The 17,183-nt window shown below is 39.5% G+C and overlaps 3 protein-coding genes across 4 annotated transcripts in view; 2 read left to right on the forward strand and 1 right to left on the reverse strand.

Moving 5' to 3' along the window:
* The window catches only part of LOC109488152 (transmembrane protein 87A-like), a 10,676-nt gene extending 3,100 nt beyond the window's left edge, over positions 1-7,576 (forward strand). The window contains exons 3-16 of the mRNA XM_019792309.1: positions 181-286; positions 421-482; positions 850-1,033; positions 1,835-1,934; positions 2,325-2,418; positions 3,693-3,879; positions 4,227-4,285; positions 4,487-4,590; positions 4,719-4,789; positions 5,153-5,235; positions 5,446-5,498; positions 5,736-5,766; positions 5,969-6,030; positions 6,374-7,576. Coding sequence (XP_019647868.1) covers positions 181-286; positions 421-482; positions 850-1,033; positions 1,835-1,934; positions 2,325-2,418; positions 3,693-3,879; positions 4,227-4,285; positions 4,487-4,590; positions 4,719-4,789; positions 5,153-5,235; positions 5,446-5,498; positions 5,736-5,766; positions 5,969-6,010 — 1,176 coding nt within the window. The 3' untranslated portion in view covers positions 6,011-6,030; positions 6,374-7,576. The remainder of the gene's footprint in view (positions 1-180; positions 287-420; positions 483-849; positions 1,034-1,834; positions 1,935-2,324; positions 2,419-3,692; positions 3,880-4,226; positions 4,286-4,486; positions 4,591-4,718; positions 4,790-5,152; positions 5,236-5,445; positions 5,499-5,735; positions 5,767-5,968; positions 6,031-6,373) is intronic.
* A 2,767-nt stretch (positions 7,577-10,343) lies between these two features.
* Positions 10,344-15,810, reverse strand: LOC109488197 (integral membrane protein GPR137B-like). Of its 2 annotated transcripts, XM_019792378.1 has the most exons (9): positions 15,245-15,810; positions 13,252-13,301; positions 12,994-13,099; positions 12,399-12,521; positions 11,911-12,051; positions 11,518-11,649; positions 11,121-11,224; positions 10,754-10,949; positions 10,344-10,714 (listed from the first exon to the last, which is right to left on the reverse strand). In XM_019792378.1, exons 1-9 carry the CDS (start codon positions 15,695-15,697, stop codon positions 10,697-10,699), a joined length of 1,323 nt encoding a protein of 440 aa, XP_019647937.1. In that variant the 5' UTR covers positions 15,698-15,810; the 3' UTR covers positions 10,344-10,696. The 2 variants fall into 2 exon arrangements, with proteins under 2 accessions (XP_019647937.1, XP_019647936.1); XM_019792377.1 differs by having other exon boundaries at positions 10,344-10,949.
* A 149-nt stretch (positions 15,811-15,959) lies between these two features.
* The window catches only part of LOC109488198 (isoleucine--tRNA ligase, mitochondrial-like), a 27,234-nt gene continuing 26,010 nt past the window's right edge, over positions 15,960-17,183 (forward strand). The window contains exons 1-2 of the mRNA XM_019792379.1: positions 15,960-16,044; positions 16,585-16,952. Coding sequence (XP_019647938.1) covers positions 16,725-16,952 — 228 coding nt within the window. The 5' untranslated portion in view covers positions 15,960-16,044; positions 16,585-16,724. The remainder of the gene's footprint in view (positions 16,045-16,584; positions 16,953-17,183) is intronic.

A 17,183-nucleotide genomic window follows, 5' to 3' on the forward strand; every position in this document is an offset into this window, starting at 1 on the left:
ACTCATTTCCTGTACTTAAGTGTTCCTTTAAGTCACTTACTGCTGGTTTCATGGTACTGAAAAAACGTAAGCTTTATTTTCAGGTTTCAGCACTGGATACCAAATTTGTATTGGTTATGGGGTAAGGCAGTAGGGAGAAGATTAAGTACACTATTTTTAAGCTGTTCATTTTGATCCCAGCACTCAGGTAATGTTGTGACCCATGCCTGGGAGAATGGTCCCTACCTGCTGGTGGTGAGGATCCTGCCAGTCAATACAGAAGGTGTGGAGGACTATCAATTGACTGGTAAGCACTTACGTTCATTTTGCTTGTTTGAAGCACAGAATGGCATTTGCTATAACCTCTGCACCCTGTAGCAATTGTTGAGACTTTGTCAGTATTTGGAGAGTTGCTTTAAGAAATGTTTTATTGTTTTTCAGTTGGTGTCTCCGAGAGAAAAGGCACCAGTTACCTTTCTGCTACAGACTGGGCACTGCTTCCTGTAAGTAATGTGTCAACTTTACTGTTACTGTCTGCAGTTTCTATAGTGTGATGTGTGTGTCCTGTTCCTTTACTGTTCTAGTTGTAGATGGAATACTGATAACTTGTGCTGTTCCTGTATAGTTCTATAGCTGCACATGCTGTATTGACCACACTTGTGCTGTTCCTGTACAGTTCTAATACTTCTATAGCTATAGGGTGATGCATGGAGTGTTAACTGTTCAGTACAGTTCTATACATGTATTTGTACATTCTGTACTGACCACACTGTACTGTACTATAGTGTGATGTGTGGAGAGTTAACTATTCCTATACAGTTCTATAGTTGTACATGCTGTACTGACCACACTTGTGCTGTTCCTGTACAGTTCTATGGTGTGATGTGTGGAGTGTACGTGCTGTACGGGGTGATCTGGCTGCTCCTGCTGGCCTGCCAGTGGAGGGACCTGCTGCGGATCCAGTTCTGGGTGGGAGGAGTCATCATCCTGGGCATGCTGGAGAAGGCTGTGTTCTATGCTGAGTACCAGCATGTCAACAGCACTGGGGTATCAGGTAAGGTACCACTGGAAGTGGAATAACTTGTCAATACTGTACATATTAATATGGTGGAAGACGAAATATATTTCATCTCAAACTGTTCCTTCTTTGATCACAAGCAAGAAGGGAGCTCTCCAAAGAAATGCCATCCCAATTTTTCCAGATTTAAAGAAAAAACAAGTACAATCTGAGATGTTATACCTCCGGGCTTTTTATTGTATATTTTTATATAGGTTAACGTTTTTAAACAAAGAATTTATCAAGACTGGACACCCCTCTGTGTGAGGGGTCATATACGTGGACCAGACCGAGAATAGCTTAGACATGCCCAAGGTCAACGGTCGCGACCATTTTTACGCTCAAAGGGGTGTTCTGGGGCCACCAAAAGGCACCATTTTCCTGCCCGAAAACACATATACAATAAAAACAAAAGAACGTGCATAATCTACAGCCCAATAGCAAAACATACACCAAGTCCCAAAAAAATCCGTCCACCCAAATGCGAGAAACAGCTGCGAACATGAAAATCTAAATCTCTCACAAAACCCTTCCGCAGAAGGATGTCTCCTCCCCCAGAGGTAAAAACTACTCCTCTTATCATCGCATAACTTACACATAACAAAAAAGTGGGATCTTTTATCTTCCACTGTCTCAGAAGTTAAACCCAGCAAGTTATAATTAAGACTAAGAGCCAGATTTATGCTACAGGTGTATGATAAATTTTTTGTCTGGTGGTCCTAATTCAAATATTTGTTCTTTATGCTGCTATTAACTTGAGAAACATTTATTCATTCCCACATTTATTTATTCCCACAGTGCGAGGGGCAGTGGTGTTTGCTGAGCTGGTGTCATGTCTGAAGAGAACCCTGGCCAGGATGCTGGTCATCATTGTCTGCCTGGGGTATGGAATCGTCAAGTAAGTCAGCTTATTCAACAGTGGTAGAGAACATGGAATAACAGACTTGTTAGTCCGTTAACATAACAAGTCTTCTTCTTTTACAGGGTAAACAAAATGAATCTTCTTTTTCTTCCAAACAAATAGGGTCAATGGATTAGATGACTGTCACCATGGTGGCTGGTGCTGTAGCAGACACCCTATGGTGTTGGATTACATTGTGTAGCAAATGGCAGGACAGAGTTGTAGGGGCTGGTTACCATATGAACGTGTTTGAGTGAGAATCAACAGAGCAGTAGTTAGTTAGGCTAGTTTTCTTGTAACAAAATCTCAAGAAATGTCTTTGATTAAGTATTGAGACACAGTGATAATTATCTTACAAAGAATCCCGACTGTGTTGTTTTTCCCCAGGCCCCGTCTTGGCCCGATGCTCCACCGTGTGTTGGGTGTCGGTGCCCTGTACTTCATCCTGGGATCTGTGGAGGGCTGTCTCCGCTCCATCAGAGTAAGTATGGAGATGGTCAACCCAGATCTTATTTTTGTGTTGGACTATCATTATAAGTAGTGAGGTGTTTGTGAGTGTACATGCACATGCATGGTTACGTGTGCGTGTGTGACTTGTGTCTGTAACAATTCCTGAATGGCATGGTAAGAATGCATGATGGGGACCAAGGATCAGGAATATCCACTTGTTTTCAGTAGGGATGTGTCCTTAGTCAAATCTTCAAGAGCCTTTTCTGAACTTTCCCTAATTTACAGTATCCTTTTAAAAATGTCTTCAGATAGAAATTACAGACATTTGGTAGCTTGTCTATCTGCATTGTTTGAAGCAACACAGTTTGTGTGGCTCTTGCTTTGAGAGATAACCTACTCAAATGTTCTGAGCCAATAGGCTTAGATGATTGAGAAGGTCTTACTTGTGTTATGGGTGGCTAAAGGTAAAGTTTTGGCATGCATAAAGTCCTTCGCATGATTTCTCTAAAGTTTGCATTTTCTTCACGTAGACTTTAAGTTTGATTAACCAAAATAGTAGCAAATGGGTCTAGTCTACTATTAAATTAGGCCCTAGTGAATTGACCATATGATCCATTATGTAATGAACTAACAACGTGTCCTGTCGTTAACCACACACCAGTGACTGATACTGCTATAAGTAAGAGTAGTTTGTACTGAGGCTAACTGTTACTGATGTGGTCCTGATCTCTTGGCCCCCACATGCAGCCCTATCGCCATGTGTCCTCTGGGCTGTCGGTAGGTGCTTGTCTGTAGAGACCAGACTGTAGGACTCTTCTGCTCTCTCCTGCAGGAGATCTTACTTTTGCTGCATGTTTTTCTTGTACTTTGTTTGATAGCTCTTGGTTGTAAAATTTGCAATTATACATGTAGTTAGAGTGTTGAACTTGAGAAACAAATCTGTAGAGAGTCTATGACTCACAAAAACAGCCCTGAAGCTTATATTGTAAATGGAATGGAAAAAATGGGTTAGGTACTAGTAATCAATTTTGTATGAAAGTAACTTGAAGAGGATGTCAGCAGAATGTACTGCACCTGTGCAAAACCTTTGTTTCTGTTGGATGTTTGGTCAATGCTGCATGAGAATTTTGTCTATTGTATAAGATATCTTTTCCAACACAACATGTCATCCTTAAATACATCAACACAACCTTAAACAATATGTTCTGTAGAAATGTTATGCATGCTCAGGTGCAGTACATTCTGCGGGCATGTTGATTTGAAGTGTATATTTACACCAGTATGTTAACACGATTCCCTCTCCAGCCCAAACAGGACCCGACCAACCAGGCGCTACTGGCGTCCATCCCGCTGGCCGTGCTGGACTCGGCCATCTGCTGGTGGATCTTCAGCAGCCTGGTGCAGACCACCCGCACCCTGCGCCTCCGCCGCAACCTGGTCAAACTGTCCCTCTACAGACACTTCACCAACACTCTCATCTTCGCTGTGCTAGGTGGGTTTGTTTGTTTGGTGTTATATTTTATTTATGTCATACACACTCTAGAAAACACACATTTCAATGCTAAATATAACAGAAATTGAGAAAATTGGGTGTCCCAGACCAAAAAATTGTTTTATTCAACCAAGGATTTGAGGTGTTCAAAATGTTTTTCCCTTGAACTATATTGTAGAGTGAAACTCACTGCCACTAAGCACTATACAGGGAAATCATCACAGATACCTTTAAACAATGCTTTCAATAAGATAGACATACGAGTTTGGTGTAGCAGGTTGTTCAGTGCAATATAGTCAGCATTTACCGGTACAAACTTAATAAATAAGATTTTCTTTTTCTTCCAGCTTCCATCGGCTTCATGATTTGGTCCTTTAAGACAATCAGATTCACACAGTGCCTGTCTGTAAGTACCTGTTAACTCTTGTCTAATTGAGCTGTTACAGCTTTTGTTACAAGAAGATTAAATCAACATACACATCAAAAGAAATGTTAAACAGCTGGCAAATAGTGCATTAATATCATACTGTTTTATTGTAAGTTCTTTAGTGTTAAGAGAGTTGCAGTTGTTTTTATGTGTTGATAAGTGCCCCCCTCCCCACCCCAGGACTGGTCAGAGTTGTGGGTGGATGAGGCTTACTGGCACCTCCTGTTCTCGGTCATCCTGATGGTCATCATGGTCCTGTGGAGGCCTACAGCCAACAACCAGCGGTCAGTACACACACAGTATCGCAGTCAATGTTTACATTTGCTTGTTGCTGGTCCCTGCTTTTACATCTTATATTCAAATACAAATAGATGTTTCTATATTAATCATTGGACCACTGTGTCTTGTGCAGCTATGCCTTCTCTCCACTGACTGAGGAACAGGATGTGGAAGCTGAGGAACCCATGCTCAACGATGCTTTTGGTTAGTACCATGTCAACTCTTTACTGTAATGTTACATTGAAATGTAGTAAACAGACTTTGTATTCGTATTAAGAAAAATGTTTTGAAAAATCAGGTTATACTAGAGAAATTTCATTACTACAAACTCAAAACATATCTATTTCAACCTTTTGTATACACATTTTGTACCTCGCTTCTGTTAGAAATGTGTGTTTTATTGGTTTCACCTTTTTGTGTTTTTGTATGTCTTTTCTGTGATGGAGTGAAAATATACGTTCTATACTTGAGTACTTTGTCCCAGTACCTCTGCTTTTGTTAAAGTAAAAAAAAATCGTTTTAGTAGGCTAGCGCAGATGTCTTTTAAGTCTTATCTTGTTTTCACAGAGGGAATGAAGATGCGCGGCCTTAGTGGGAAAAACAACGCCAACGGCAACTCCCCGGCCATGAACGATACAGACATGAAGGCAGTAAGTCTCTTCTATACAATATGGATCTATAGGAACACAACAATCAGCACAATGGCTATATCTGTATGAAAAATCTTGTCTCCATTTTTCAAGTTGTTTATAGTGTAGTGATTTGTAATGACAGGTTTTCTTGTTGCCCGTAAGACTTAGTATAGAAGTTTGCTGTATTGTAAATTCATCCTCTAAAAGTTGTTTCTTTCACTTCACAAGGAGGAGGATTTGAAATGGATAGAAGAAAACATTCCTTCTTCAGTCGCTGATACGTAAGTCCTGTCTACATCTCTTTCTGAATGTCTCTGTTTTACAGTAATGCCTAGACTGAGTGGATACCATTGTAATCAATCATTGCATGAGTTGAGAATTGTTGTGGAAAAAGAAACAGCCAAATGATTGACTAACATGAACATGTAACATATACTTGACTGTACTGCAGTTTGTCTTTGTGATACATGGTTGAGGTTATTGTAACAGTTGTATGTTTTTTTATTCCAATACCACAGAGCCTTGCCAAGTCTTTTAGACTCTGATGAAGTAAGTTATCAGATACCTGTTAAGTATTTATTGGCATTTTTCAATTATGGTTATTAATGTACATGAATACTCAATTTCAACTCGTACATTTCTGTAGAATTGTACATTCTTGTTTATGTATAAGATATTATTCACATGGAATGTTGTGCGTAACATGTATTAAACAAGTTATGACATATCTGTTCTCTTCATCTGTCTGCAGGAAATCATGACCACCCGGTTTGAGATGAACAAGATGGAATAATGAGGGAGACAGAACTCCTGGTAAGATATAAGACAACTTATTTTTCTTAGAACTATCATAAAGTGGAACTTGCAGCCACCAAGTACAGTAGGGTCATCGCCACTAGATAGCTTTAAACAATGCTTACAGGTCGTGATAGGTCGTGTGCCTGCAAAGCTGGCCATGGTGTATTATGCTGAAGGGCAGTTATACCTGCTCTAAATGATGTGTGGTACATTTTTAATTGTTCAGTAAAACCTGTTAAGAATACAGAATTACTAAACATGCATTGAAGACACTCTTTGCTGGCATTTGAGATAGGCTAAGCTCAGTCAAGGTATAATTTGGTCAAAACTCTCATATTGTTGTTTTCGTGTTCTCTAGTTTCGACAGAAATTAGGAGTTCTGGTCTTCACTTCTGCTCAAGTGGGATGAGGAAACTGTCATTCCAGGCCGCTTCGTGAAGAATAGACATGCTGGAAAGTGGGCAATATTATTTCTGGAGTACTTATAAGTTGTGTATATAAGACCAATGAAATGATAAATCGAATATATCCTGCATTTTTTTGTGCTGCTTTAATTGTAGTTTGTTTAGAAATTGTATAAAAGTCAAATACAGCCAGTCAAACATGTACATTGTATATATGGTATTAACGGTTAATGGGGTAAATATTGCTCTGCTGACAAACTGTAACATGTCCATGTGCAGAGATTAGATGTTCTTTATATGTTGTTATGAAACAAAACTAAAGGCTACTTGAATAGTGTTAAGTAGTAAGGAGATATATTTGTCAGTATACTGGTAAGAAACATATCTTAAGTTGATGTGGCAGCACTTTGCACATGCACACATTTCCCACTGTTTTATTTGTGTTTGTGGCACACTGGGCTGTATTGAATCACTTGTTTATTTGTTTGTTAATAATTAGATGTTGGTTGCTAAGATAATTGATTTTGGTTGGTGTATAGAATGACAAGTGAAGATCACATGTACATGTATGTAAGCTGCCTGTATAAGTCAGCAGTTGTATTGAGATTGGTACTAATGGATTGTGGTGACCTTCTGAGTCCTGACACAGGAATAATCCTAAAAAAAAAAACAACTTTAAGGTTTAACACATGTGTTAGAGTAACAGTTTGTATGTATACAGCCATTTTAGCTTTATCTATTATTATAATGTGATAGATGTAAGAATCAATGTTGCTTAAAACATGGTTGTACTTTAATATTCCATTTCAAATACATCTGCCAAAGAAACAAGAAAACTACTGAATTTGTTAAGGCTTAAGATATAAACCCAGGTATGATAAACTTTAGAACTGGACTTTCCTAATGTATTAAGTGAAGGTAATAGGAGTTAATATTACTCAGTCTGGTGATTTCATCATAGGGTCTTGAAGGAAACCTCTTACAAAATGATAAGATCTTTGTATAAGGTAAAGTATTGGTGTGTAACTACCCTTGTAAATACTGTACAATAGTCTTGTCAACAGTATGGAAGGACAACTTGTGCAAAATGAAGTGCTATAAGGTTAGTTTTTGTCTCAATGTTATGGTGGTGAATTTGGATAAAGACGTATCCTGTCGGTATTGGTCGTGTCCTTTTTTATGTTGCCGTTCCAGTCAAGATGTGAAACCAGTATTGTCTATCATTCTATCCGTCTTCAGACTTCTGTATCTGTATAGCCACCACCCTTTGGCGCAACACTCCAGCTTCACAGGCACGCAGCGCGGCGGCAGCTGGCTACATTACACCAAATGACTTCTGGGAAGTATTGGAAGGTTCCTCATGCTATCCTGAATATTCCCCTATGGCTTCTGCTTGCTCCCAGCCAGAGACATTTCCTGTGTATGACCTTTTGACCTGTCATTCTGCTTGTCAATCGTCACATACCCACAAGCTATCAACCTAATCTGGATAAACAGCACACAATAAACTATGCCCTGGCCCCTAAGTCATAAAACATTTACAAATGTATGTAACATCAGTGCTGGAAGATTTGAACATTTTTTATTGCTTTAACTTCTGCTCAAGCATTATGCTGCATAACCAGACTTCTTACCAAATCAGCTTACTCATTTCAAATTACCTGAATTTATTAGCTTAGGCCACAGCAATTTAATTGTATGTTTTGCATCTTCAAAAATATGAAGCGACAGGGCGAATACACTACTATGGCAGACAACCAACCTCATCCTAATATTACCAATTAAGAGTTTGTTGAAAATTATCCAAAAGTAAATGTAAAACTATGATTTGTTGCATGATACTGGTATGTGAATTGGTATGGTTTGATTAATGAAAAATATTATAGCAACGATACACAATTGTAAGAGTATTGAGGATGGAGACTGCAAATTTACTGAATGGGAGCTGTGGTGGTCTTTTTTTTTCATTTGGGGGAAAAATAGGGCGATTCTGAGAACCAAGTGATTAAATTGGTGTGGCCTTAACAGGAAGACAAGATGTATGTTGTTACCGGTCTGGACTCCATACCTGTCATACACTACTATACTAACAATGAATGTTACACTTTCAACAGGTTTTGGTATGTTCGGCCATGTTCAAACCTACATTCACTGAATTCCAGTTCAACCAACAAGTCTTTAATCTAAAAAGTAGTATATTGTAATTTACATTCATCCAAGAGCATATGGTTAATCTTGTTTTCAGAACATTGCAAAGCATTTAACATAATATACATTTATTACATTGATAATAATTAAAAGAAAAGCTAAACATAAAAGCGATACATGTACAACACAAGTAATAATTATAATAGAAATTAAGAATAATAATACTGAGAATAAACAGATTAGTAAACCAAAAATTCTGCACATAATTCAAACATCATTCTGCACACTATTAACACTGCATTTCAATCTTACAAAAATAACAATTTACATAAAGTTGCCACTCTTTAGGATTCTGATTTCAAGAATAGGCTAACAAGCAGATGTTACGGTGGCAAAATTGTAATCAACTGCAGGAAGGCAAGGCAGTATCTATTTGCCACCGAACAAATGGATACTGCCCAGGTGGTTTACAATTTTGCCACCTTCAGATCTGCTTGGAGATAAGCTGTTTTCTACATGTATGTTCCTGTTTAATAAGCCAGCTTTATGCAGGCAAAGAAAATACTGTATTTACACCACGATTCCTGTCCATTCTATTGCATTCAGTGCATATTCAAATATTGTGTCTTTTCATGTGAAAGCACAGCACAATTTTTACAAATATTCCATGTCACAGTACAAGTACATCTGCTCAGCAGACACCTGCCCATTCCTTCATTGTGGCACACAATTCCTCAGAAAGCTCTGCTTCCAGTTTTACCTTTACCATCTACCCAAGTGGGTACAAGTTCTAACTACAACCTTGCCTCCCATTTCTGTAATGGCATGAAGACCCTGTTCAAGGACAGCAACTGCCGGTACAAATAAAAAAGTTCATTCTGGGAATAAACCTTGTACATGTATATAATGGTGGGAGAACTTCATATACTTTCCCAGGTAACTGAGATATTTGCAAGCAAATTAGCAGTTGAAGAAAGCTCACTACAACCAATTAGACTAATGCTTTATATTAGCTTGAATACGTATACTGCCAATATTCCCAAAGGATAGGTGTATCTATCCACTTCAAGCAAACCCTGTATATTAGACTAAGTATTGTATACTTGTACACACGAAGACAATTCATTCTCCCCTCTTTTATCAACAAGTGTACTTTTCAGATTGCTTTCTTCTATCTGCATCATTAGATGCAGTGTTTCCATCAAGATGTAAAACTAAACTTTGGAAATAAATTCAAACTAAAACAACAAAATACTGCTACAAAAGTACAGTAACTCGTCACTGTCGAACTTTCTGAGGCAAACATTATATCATGAATTTCATGTCTTTTGGAGTAGCTCATACTGCCTGCACAAATGTGAGTTACTTTGTTTGCTTTGAGCATGGGCGTTGTTATCAATTACAACTCCAAAATGTTCTGGGTCTTGTACGTACAAGACATAACTACAGCAAAATCCCAGTATGTCAACTAGTGGGTGATCCAAAAACAGCAAGTAAAAACTTACAGCTGACTTATTTTCCTAATTAAACTGTGGAAACACACTTCCACATTAATACATTAATTCATACTTTTCTCATCTGTTAGAATTAGGTTTCTGGCATTGGTACAAGGTATTCATGGAAAGAATAATTTTACATGGCAAAGTGGCCAGTTCTCTCTAAACTTGATATGATTATCTTGAGTGACTGATCTCAACATATGGCATGGCCATAACAACATTTCATATTTACAGCTCTTAAATGTATGTTTATAAATCTTACAGTTTTGCATTCTCTTAGCACGACCCATAATATTATTTTTTTACGTGTTTTCCTCTTTCTATCATATGCATGAATAGGTATCAGACTATGAGTACACTGTACTTCATTTAATTACTATACATCACAATTTCACAAGAGAAGCATTAATTATTGAATTTTTAAAAGTTACTTCACACAGGCTACACCTTATGGTATATCAAGTCATAGAATAACTTCTTAGTTCTCTCATATTGATTTCCTGCAATGGATTGTGCCTTTTCTCCTGTTTTCAATCTTTGCTGCCATGGTTCTAATATCCCATCATACATCTGGTTCTATAACGTCTGCCCTAATATCCCATCATACACCTGGTGCAAAGACAGCTGCCCTCATGTCCCATCATACACCTGGTGTGGTGACCTTTGCCCTCATGTCCCATCATACGCCTGGTACCTGCTGCCAGGGTTGATGTTGCCTGTGCTGAACAGGAGTGGCGGGGTGGTGCCGGGCATGCCGTACTGCCCCGAGGGGTAACTCCCGCTGCTGCTCCTCATGATGGTGCCGTACCCCCGGGGGGTGGGGGTGCTGCTGTTGATGGAGTACGAGCTGGGGGTGACTGGCAGGGTCGGAATGTCATATTGGCTGGGACGGGAAGAAGGATAGGAAGATACAGCAAGTCAACCAATGGTATATGCTTTCTCAACATCAAGGAATGCAGGTTTGTACACTCACAGGTAAACCTCAAGAGCACAGATGTATAGGAATGTTTCCAATTTGAAAATCATCAACACTTTTTGTAGAAAGCATGTTCACCTGCCACTTCTGCTGTGCACCCTGGACAGGTCATCATCACTGTCGTACCTCCTCGGATTGTCAAAGAAGTATTTATAGCTCTGGGTGGACATGCTTGATGACATCTGGAGAAACAACATTATAATTACACCAGACTTAAAAGTTAAAGGCACAAATTGTAGAATATGAACAATCAATGATTTTTGTCATTTTTTTTACATCGTAAGTATGTATGACTTTGTTATGTCATTAAAACGTTTTGAAATATGCCAACCACTGCTTGTGGATGTCAGCCATTCTATAATAGGTACCTGTAACACAGGCACACATGATTGTGTTGGTAACGTTAACATTGTATTATAGTGGCATAGACAATGTGAAATCCTCTAAGCACATGAGACTTAGAGAAATAAGCTACCAGATCTTGTGGAGGGCGCCTGACTCGGTACAGGATGACCACGATGGAAGTCGGAAGGAGCTCCCAGAAGAACAGAACCAGCCCAAACACTAGGTAGTTCAGGTCACTGGCCCCTAGGTTCAACAGGTCAGCCTGGGAGAAACATAGCACATCATTCAGCACAATACTCTACACATCACCTCCTCAGGTCCTAGCACAATATTCAAGACAACATTCTACACATGACCTCCCTGTCTACTTCCTGTAGTAGGTAAAAGCCCCTTTAAAGCATCTAAAATGACTGTAGAAGGAGGAAGAGTGAAGACATTTATCAAAAGCTACTACATATATCAGAAACGAATGGATATATCCCAGGACTTGATTGCTATTTTGTATGTAGATTTCAATCCTCACCTGATCTGAGACGTTAAGCCAGCTGTATCCCAGGGAAGGTGTAGGTATGGGTGAGACAGCGACCAGGTTGTACATGGCACGGGACACATACAGCAGGATGATCCCTACTGACGCTGCTATAGACTGGCCCACTGTGAAGCCCTGCGATTACAAGAGGCAGATTAAAAACTGAAGTCAAAACTGCCCAAGAAAACCACTCAGGGGACCAATAAAATTTGGTCTATGTGAACAGGTGGTCTCTATAGACAGGATTCTTAATGCTTGTGTCTGTAGGGAAAATCATGTAATGAACCACCAAAAAGTGCTGACATTGGCCAGGTGGTAGTTTTGTAGAAGTGGTCTCTTGTACAGGTTTGACTTGAAATGACTGAACATACCACCTAATCGAGCAGCTACTGAGGCATAGTGAGAGGCAATTACGCAATCCTTAGACACAGAACATATATTACTGTACCCAAGAAATAGCAGAAGCTCAGGCCAGAGCTCACCTTTGCTTCCAGTAAAACATTTGCTGTTGGCATTCTGGCAATCTTGTATATACAGACAGACAGCAGAATGGCAGAAATCACAAACAGGGAGTCGTTGATGATCACCCTGCCTACAATGATGGCCTGCGGGAATGACAACAAACAAGGTCTTACAAGAAATCGAGCAAAACCACTGGATTTCTAGTCTATCATAAATGGTTACAATGGTGCACAAAGTTGCTGACTTAGATTCGTTACAATAAGAAGATTTTTTACCTAAACAGTACTATTCATGCCTTAGCAATGTATAGATGTCTACCTTCACATGCTCTGGGCTAACAAACTACTGCTCTGTTAATTAATTAAACACAGATTTATATCTACGATGTATATGGTGACCGGTCTATCCAACTGTCCTGCAACGTTGCTACATAATATAAAAGGGTGTCTGCTACAGCAACATGATGACAGCTGTCTGGTTCAGGACATTAACCTTTTTGGTTTCGACAAGAAGAAGAAGAAATGGAGCAAAAACCATGTGCAAACATAACTAAGGAAACAATGTACTTGTCCAACACTGTTGAGTGTTGACCATAAGAAGGTGAGTTAACCCTACCCCAGGAATGTCCTCTCCATCGTACCGCCGTATTAGGACTGCGCAGGTGATGTTAGTGGCCACAAAGATTAGAACTGCCACCCCAAACGCTATTTTCAGTGGCCTTCTGTGAAAAAGGCACAGATTCACATGTTAATGATTCACTTTGGTACAAAAAGGACCAATACAATTATAATGTCTCCAACAGTGAATTTGTACATCATAGCTTTGGTAGAAACAGAAGGCAAGATACTAGTAATAAACCAAGAAGCTACTTACTTATATCTGCTTGGATTTGAGGCATATTTGCCTTTTGCTTTGAAGACCACCTGTTGGAGAAAACAGTAATGCTTGTAAGGCAGAAAACAATAGATTTGGTGATACTTGAAAACAAATACATGCTACTAGTAGTAAGTAATGTTACTACATGAATAGAAAACCTACATGTATCAACTGTAGTACATAACTTATTTTGAACTTTTCTTTCTGCATAATTTTGAATCCGATTGAAACTACATCCTTATCATACTGATATTCATGAGGCATGCAAAGCAATAAAAATGTCAACAATAGAGCAATCAATTTGCCCTTCGTTGTGAGGGCACTTTAGCATCAATTTCTTACACATGACCTCACTCAACCGTTCACTTTAGCCATTACCGGTAGCATTTAGCCATTGTGTTTCCCATTTTACACAAGTCATTACACTTCTGTTTGATGGAACGAGGTAACAGCTGCAAATGGGATACTTTAAGTTTTTTATCGAAGGCCACAACAATTTAATTTCTTGGTTCTAAACTTCACCCTTACTTGCACAAAAAACTTACATACTCGGTTCTGAATTAACCCCAGATGCTCATATTTTGACACCTGTTTACACAAATTACAGTTAAAGAAAGTCCCTGTCTTCCTACCTGTTACAGCCTTTTCCATTTATCAGTGCTTTAAAGTTGAAAATTCATTGTTTGGATAATATGAGCCAGCCTACTTTGTTAACTTGGCTCCTATTCTAGCATTTCAAGCTATCACAGGATGCCTTGGCCTGGTTTTATTTTTCTTTTTTTTCTGCCTGCCAAATTCTTTGACTTTCTAAAGTAAATCTGAGAACCAACAAATCAAATTGGCATGGCCTAATTCTCACTCAAACTGCTGTGTTCCATTTTACCCTCACCAACAAGGACACAGGCACTTAGCAGGTTTACTTAGTGATGTTGGTTTTTCACAATCAATAATATATACTTAAACAACCAGGCTCTCTACTTAAGTTACACACATTTACAAGGTTTTCTCTAGAATCAAGTTACAGAAATGTTTTCGTATTACTGACAATATTATGCTGGACTACAGCCCCTGCATACAGTTCTTAATAAGGTCTGCAGACAAGTAATGTTTCAGTGACAGTAAAAAAAAAGTTGAGTAGTGACAGTAAAGCTGCATCAATAACAATTATTAACATCAGTTGACTGTTCAGTTACTGACAGTCAGATTTCAGTACTGATCGTTTGCTAAGGGTAAAGGCAGTTTTTTTTCAAGATGGCTTACTCTGTGTCAACGAGTTTTGTTTACTGAAATGGCAGACAGACAGCAAATAAGTCTGAGAACTTTATCATAACACACGTACTTTGTACTAGTAGTAAATGTTTCGCCCTTTATAGTATACTCTTTTGTTTTCGGCTCCGTTTATAATTATATAGAGTATATACCATATCCTGGACACGTCAACATGTACTGGTGGGGTCAGGCTATTTGTACACATCAGAGGTCACACAAGTACATAAACAGCAAGGAGCAAGGCTGGCCTGACTGGGGGCACGATGTTATCTTCACTAAGCAAAACAGCCTTCTTGCTTTAATTCAGCCCTCTACATTTTAACCTCCAAGGCTACTAAACTAGTACATGTGGCATTACATGCATCCTTTGATATTATGCAGCACCCGTGGCACCTACAACGTCCTGTAGATTTTTAAATCGACAGGACTTTATAGTTTAAAAACTTATAATTAATTGCTTAATATCTCTGTAGCTAAAATAACTGTAAACATAGATGTCGTCACATGCATGTACCAGCGTCTAGTCTAAAGCAGATCTCTCTGTTTGGCTAGCTACAGGGCCTTATCTAAATAATTGAGTAATGATGATGCTTTTGTCTTCTCTATGGTTCCCTTTTTCACACTTCTGATTGAAAACAGACCATGATACACATTCAACTATGTACAGCATAGGACTGTTTAGTATTTGTACAGACATTTACCCTATTAAACACCGTCTCACCTGTGCAAAATACATGTTGAGAAGACACAGGGTGATGAACTGGAGACACACTGGGCAGCAGTACAGCAGCCAGTAGGGGAAAGTCGACAGGTTGTTAGCCAAGACGCAGTTTTGGAAGTAGAAGGAAAACAGGGTAGTCCTCAGGCCTGACCAGAAGAGGCATAAAAACAGGAAGACGGTCTGGTAGCTGAGCCTCTTGTGTCTGTAGTACAGGATGAGCCACAGCTGCGCGTATATGAACATGAAGAGTAGCGCATAGAGGACGATGTATACCACTGTTAGGCCAAAGGTAGCATTGGGAAGGTAGGAGGGGCCCACAGGGATGGGGGTAGGGGCTCCGAGATCCCCCGAACCCGCACCAACATTCTCCGACTCTCCTAGCGCCGAACGCGCCAGCATCCCGTTTACGTGGTCTGGGAAGACCTTAGGGAAGTCTCTGTGGGCGTCAGACATCTTGTAACGCGTCAAAACATGCCGAATTCCAGGGGAAACATGACGACGACAAAACTTCCTCCTGACCTGCGTTACCAACCAGCGACTTTCACACTTGTCACAAGACACCTGCTTACACCGCAGCAAAATGTACGCACAAAACAATATCAGAAACCTTAGCTGCAGATGTTACATAAAATTCACATCGGTTATAGTAAGAAAAGAAATTGTTTAAGTTTTTTAGTATTTACGTGTTCGATATTAATGCTATTTGTTTTTAAACAGGTCACACTGAGTGTTACTTATGGTTGTTGGCGTTCAAAGCCCAAAAGGTCAAAGTTGAACTTCGAGATCAACACACGACAAAGGTGAACTCCACGTGTTTGTCGGTTTTCGTAGTCGTTCAATGATATTGTAGACTTACTGAAACAAGAGATATATCTTAATAGATGTAGCATGCCTTTACGTATGTGATTAAAGGAGGTTAATGATGAAAGAGTCGCAGAAATCAACTGCGCCCGTTTGTAACGTATGGGGGCGGGGGAGGGGCAAAGAATCACAAAGATCTCCCTACACTACATGTAGCTTGAGAATGCATGAAACAGGTTTGAGCAAGAAGGTTAAACTCCATGGTTTGAGTATGCCAATACCATGGCGATCGGGATAAATAGATGCATTCAGCTGTTTGTTCAAACAATAAGAATCAAACCCCAGGAGACTGATATAACGTCCTTGTATCAATCAATCAAAACAGCAGGATTCCTCGAAATATAATGTACATATACATGCTATCACTCCAGTTTCCAAATTGCTTCCTTCAACTGATATTACAGAAATTTAGATGGGGGGGGGTCGATCCTCATAAATACAGATCCTCATAAATCATATCAAATATAATTTTTTTTCAGATATAATACAGAGCTGTTTCCCAACACCGAAGAAGAACACATACTGCTATGCACCATATGTGGACTAGAGTATACATACATGTAACGTTATATCTATCATAAACTGCACTGGATTATAAGTGCTTGGAATTGAGGTGAGAATGCCACACGTGAGCGCAACTATGTTAGTGATATGGAGGAGAGTAAGTTTGTGTAGCATCCCAGCTGTAAGAACCAGGACTTGTGTGAGATGGCAGACACACACGGTGTCTGTGGTGGGAAAGCGCCATGCCAGCAGTAAGAAGTACAGCGACACTGTTCTCCTCCCGAAGACAACATTTCCCATCAGGCCTAAGAACCCCGCAGCTGAAGAGGTGGAAATCCAGAAGGTAAATAGTTACTGGCATCAAGTGGTGTAATGGTCAGAGCGATTGACTCAGAACCAAGAGGTCCTGGGTTCTATCCCCAGACATGCCCGATGTTGTGCCCTTTTAAAAATCAGTTTAAATGGCCTTCCTCACTGTATGATGGAATGATACCCACCGGGTAATCCATTGTCTTAAGGGTGTACTGATGAGGACACCCACAAATTTGTTGTTGCCAATGTGCCAAGAACTGCA

The sequence above is a fragment of the Branchiostoma belcheri genome, unplaced genomic scaffold (genome assembly GCF_001625305.1).
Source record: "Branchiostoma belcheri isolate BF01 breed outbred unplaced genomic scaffold, Haploidv18h27 scaffold92, whole genome shotgun sequence".
Taxonomy (NCBI): Eukaryota; Metazoa; Chordata; class Leptocardii; order Amphioxiformes; family Branchiostomatidae; genus Branchiostoma; species Branchiostoma belcheri.

Excerpts from the sequence above, each read along its gene's own strand:
- LOC109488197 (XM_019792378.1), bottom strand. The coding sequence starts at position 15,697 with ATGTCTGACGCCCACAGAGACTTCCCTAAGGTCTTCCCAGACCACGTA. Across the intron at positions 12,522-12,993 it reads ATGGAGAGGACATTCCTGGG|GCCATCATTGTAGGCAGGGT; the intron begins GTAGGGTTAACT and ends TCATTCCCGCAG. Across the intron at positions 12,052-12,398 it reads ATGTTTTACTGGAAGCAAAG|GGCTTCACAGTGGGCCAGTC; the intron begins GTGAGCTCTGGC and ends TTGTAATCGCAG.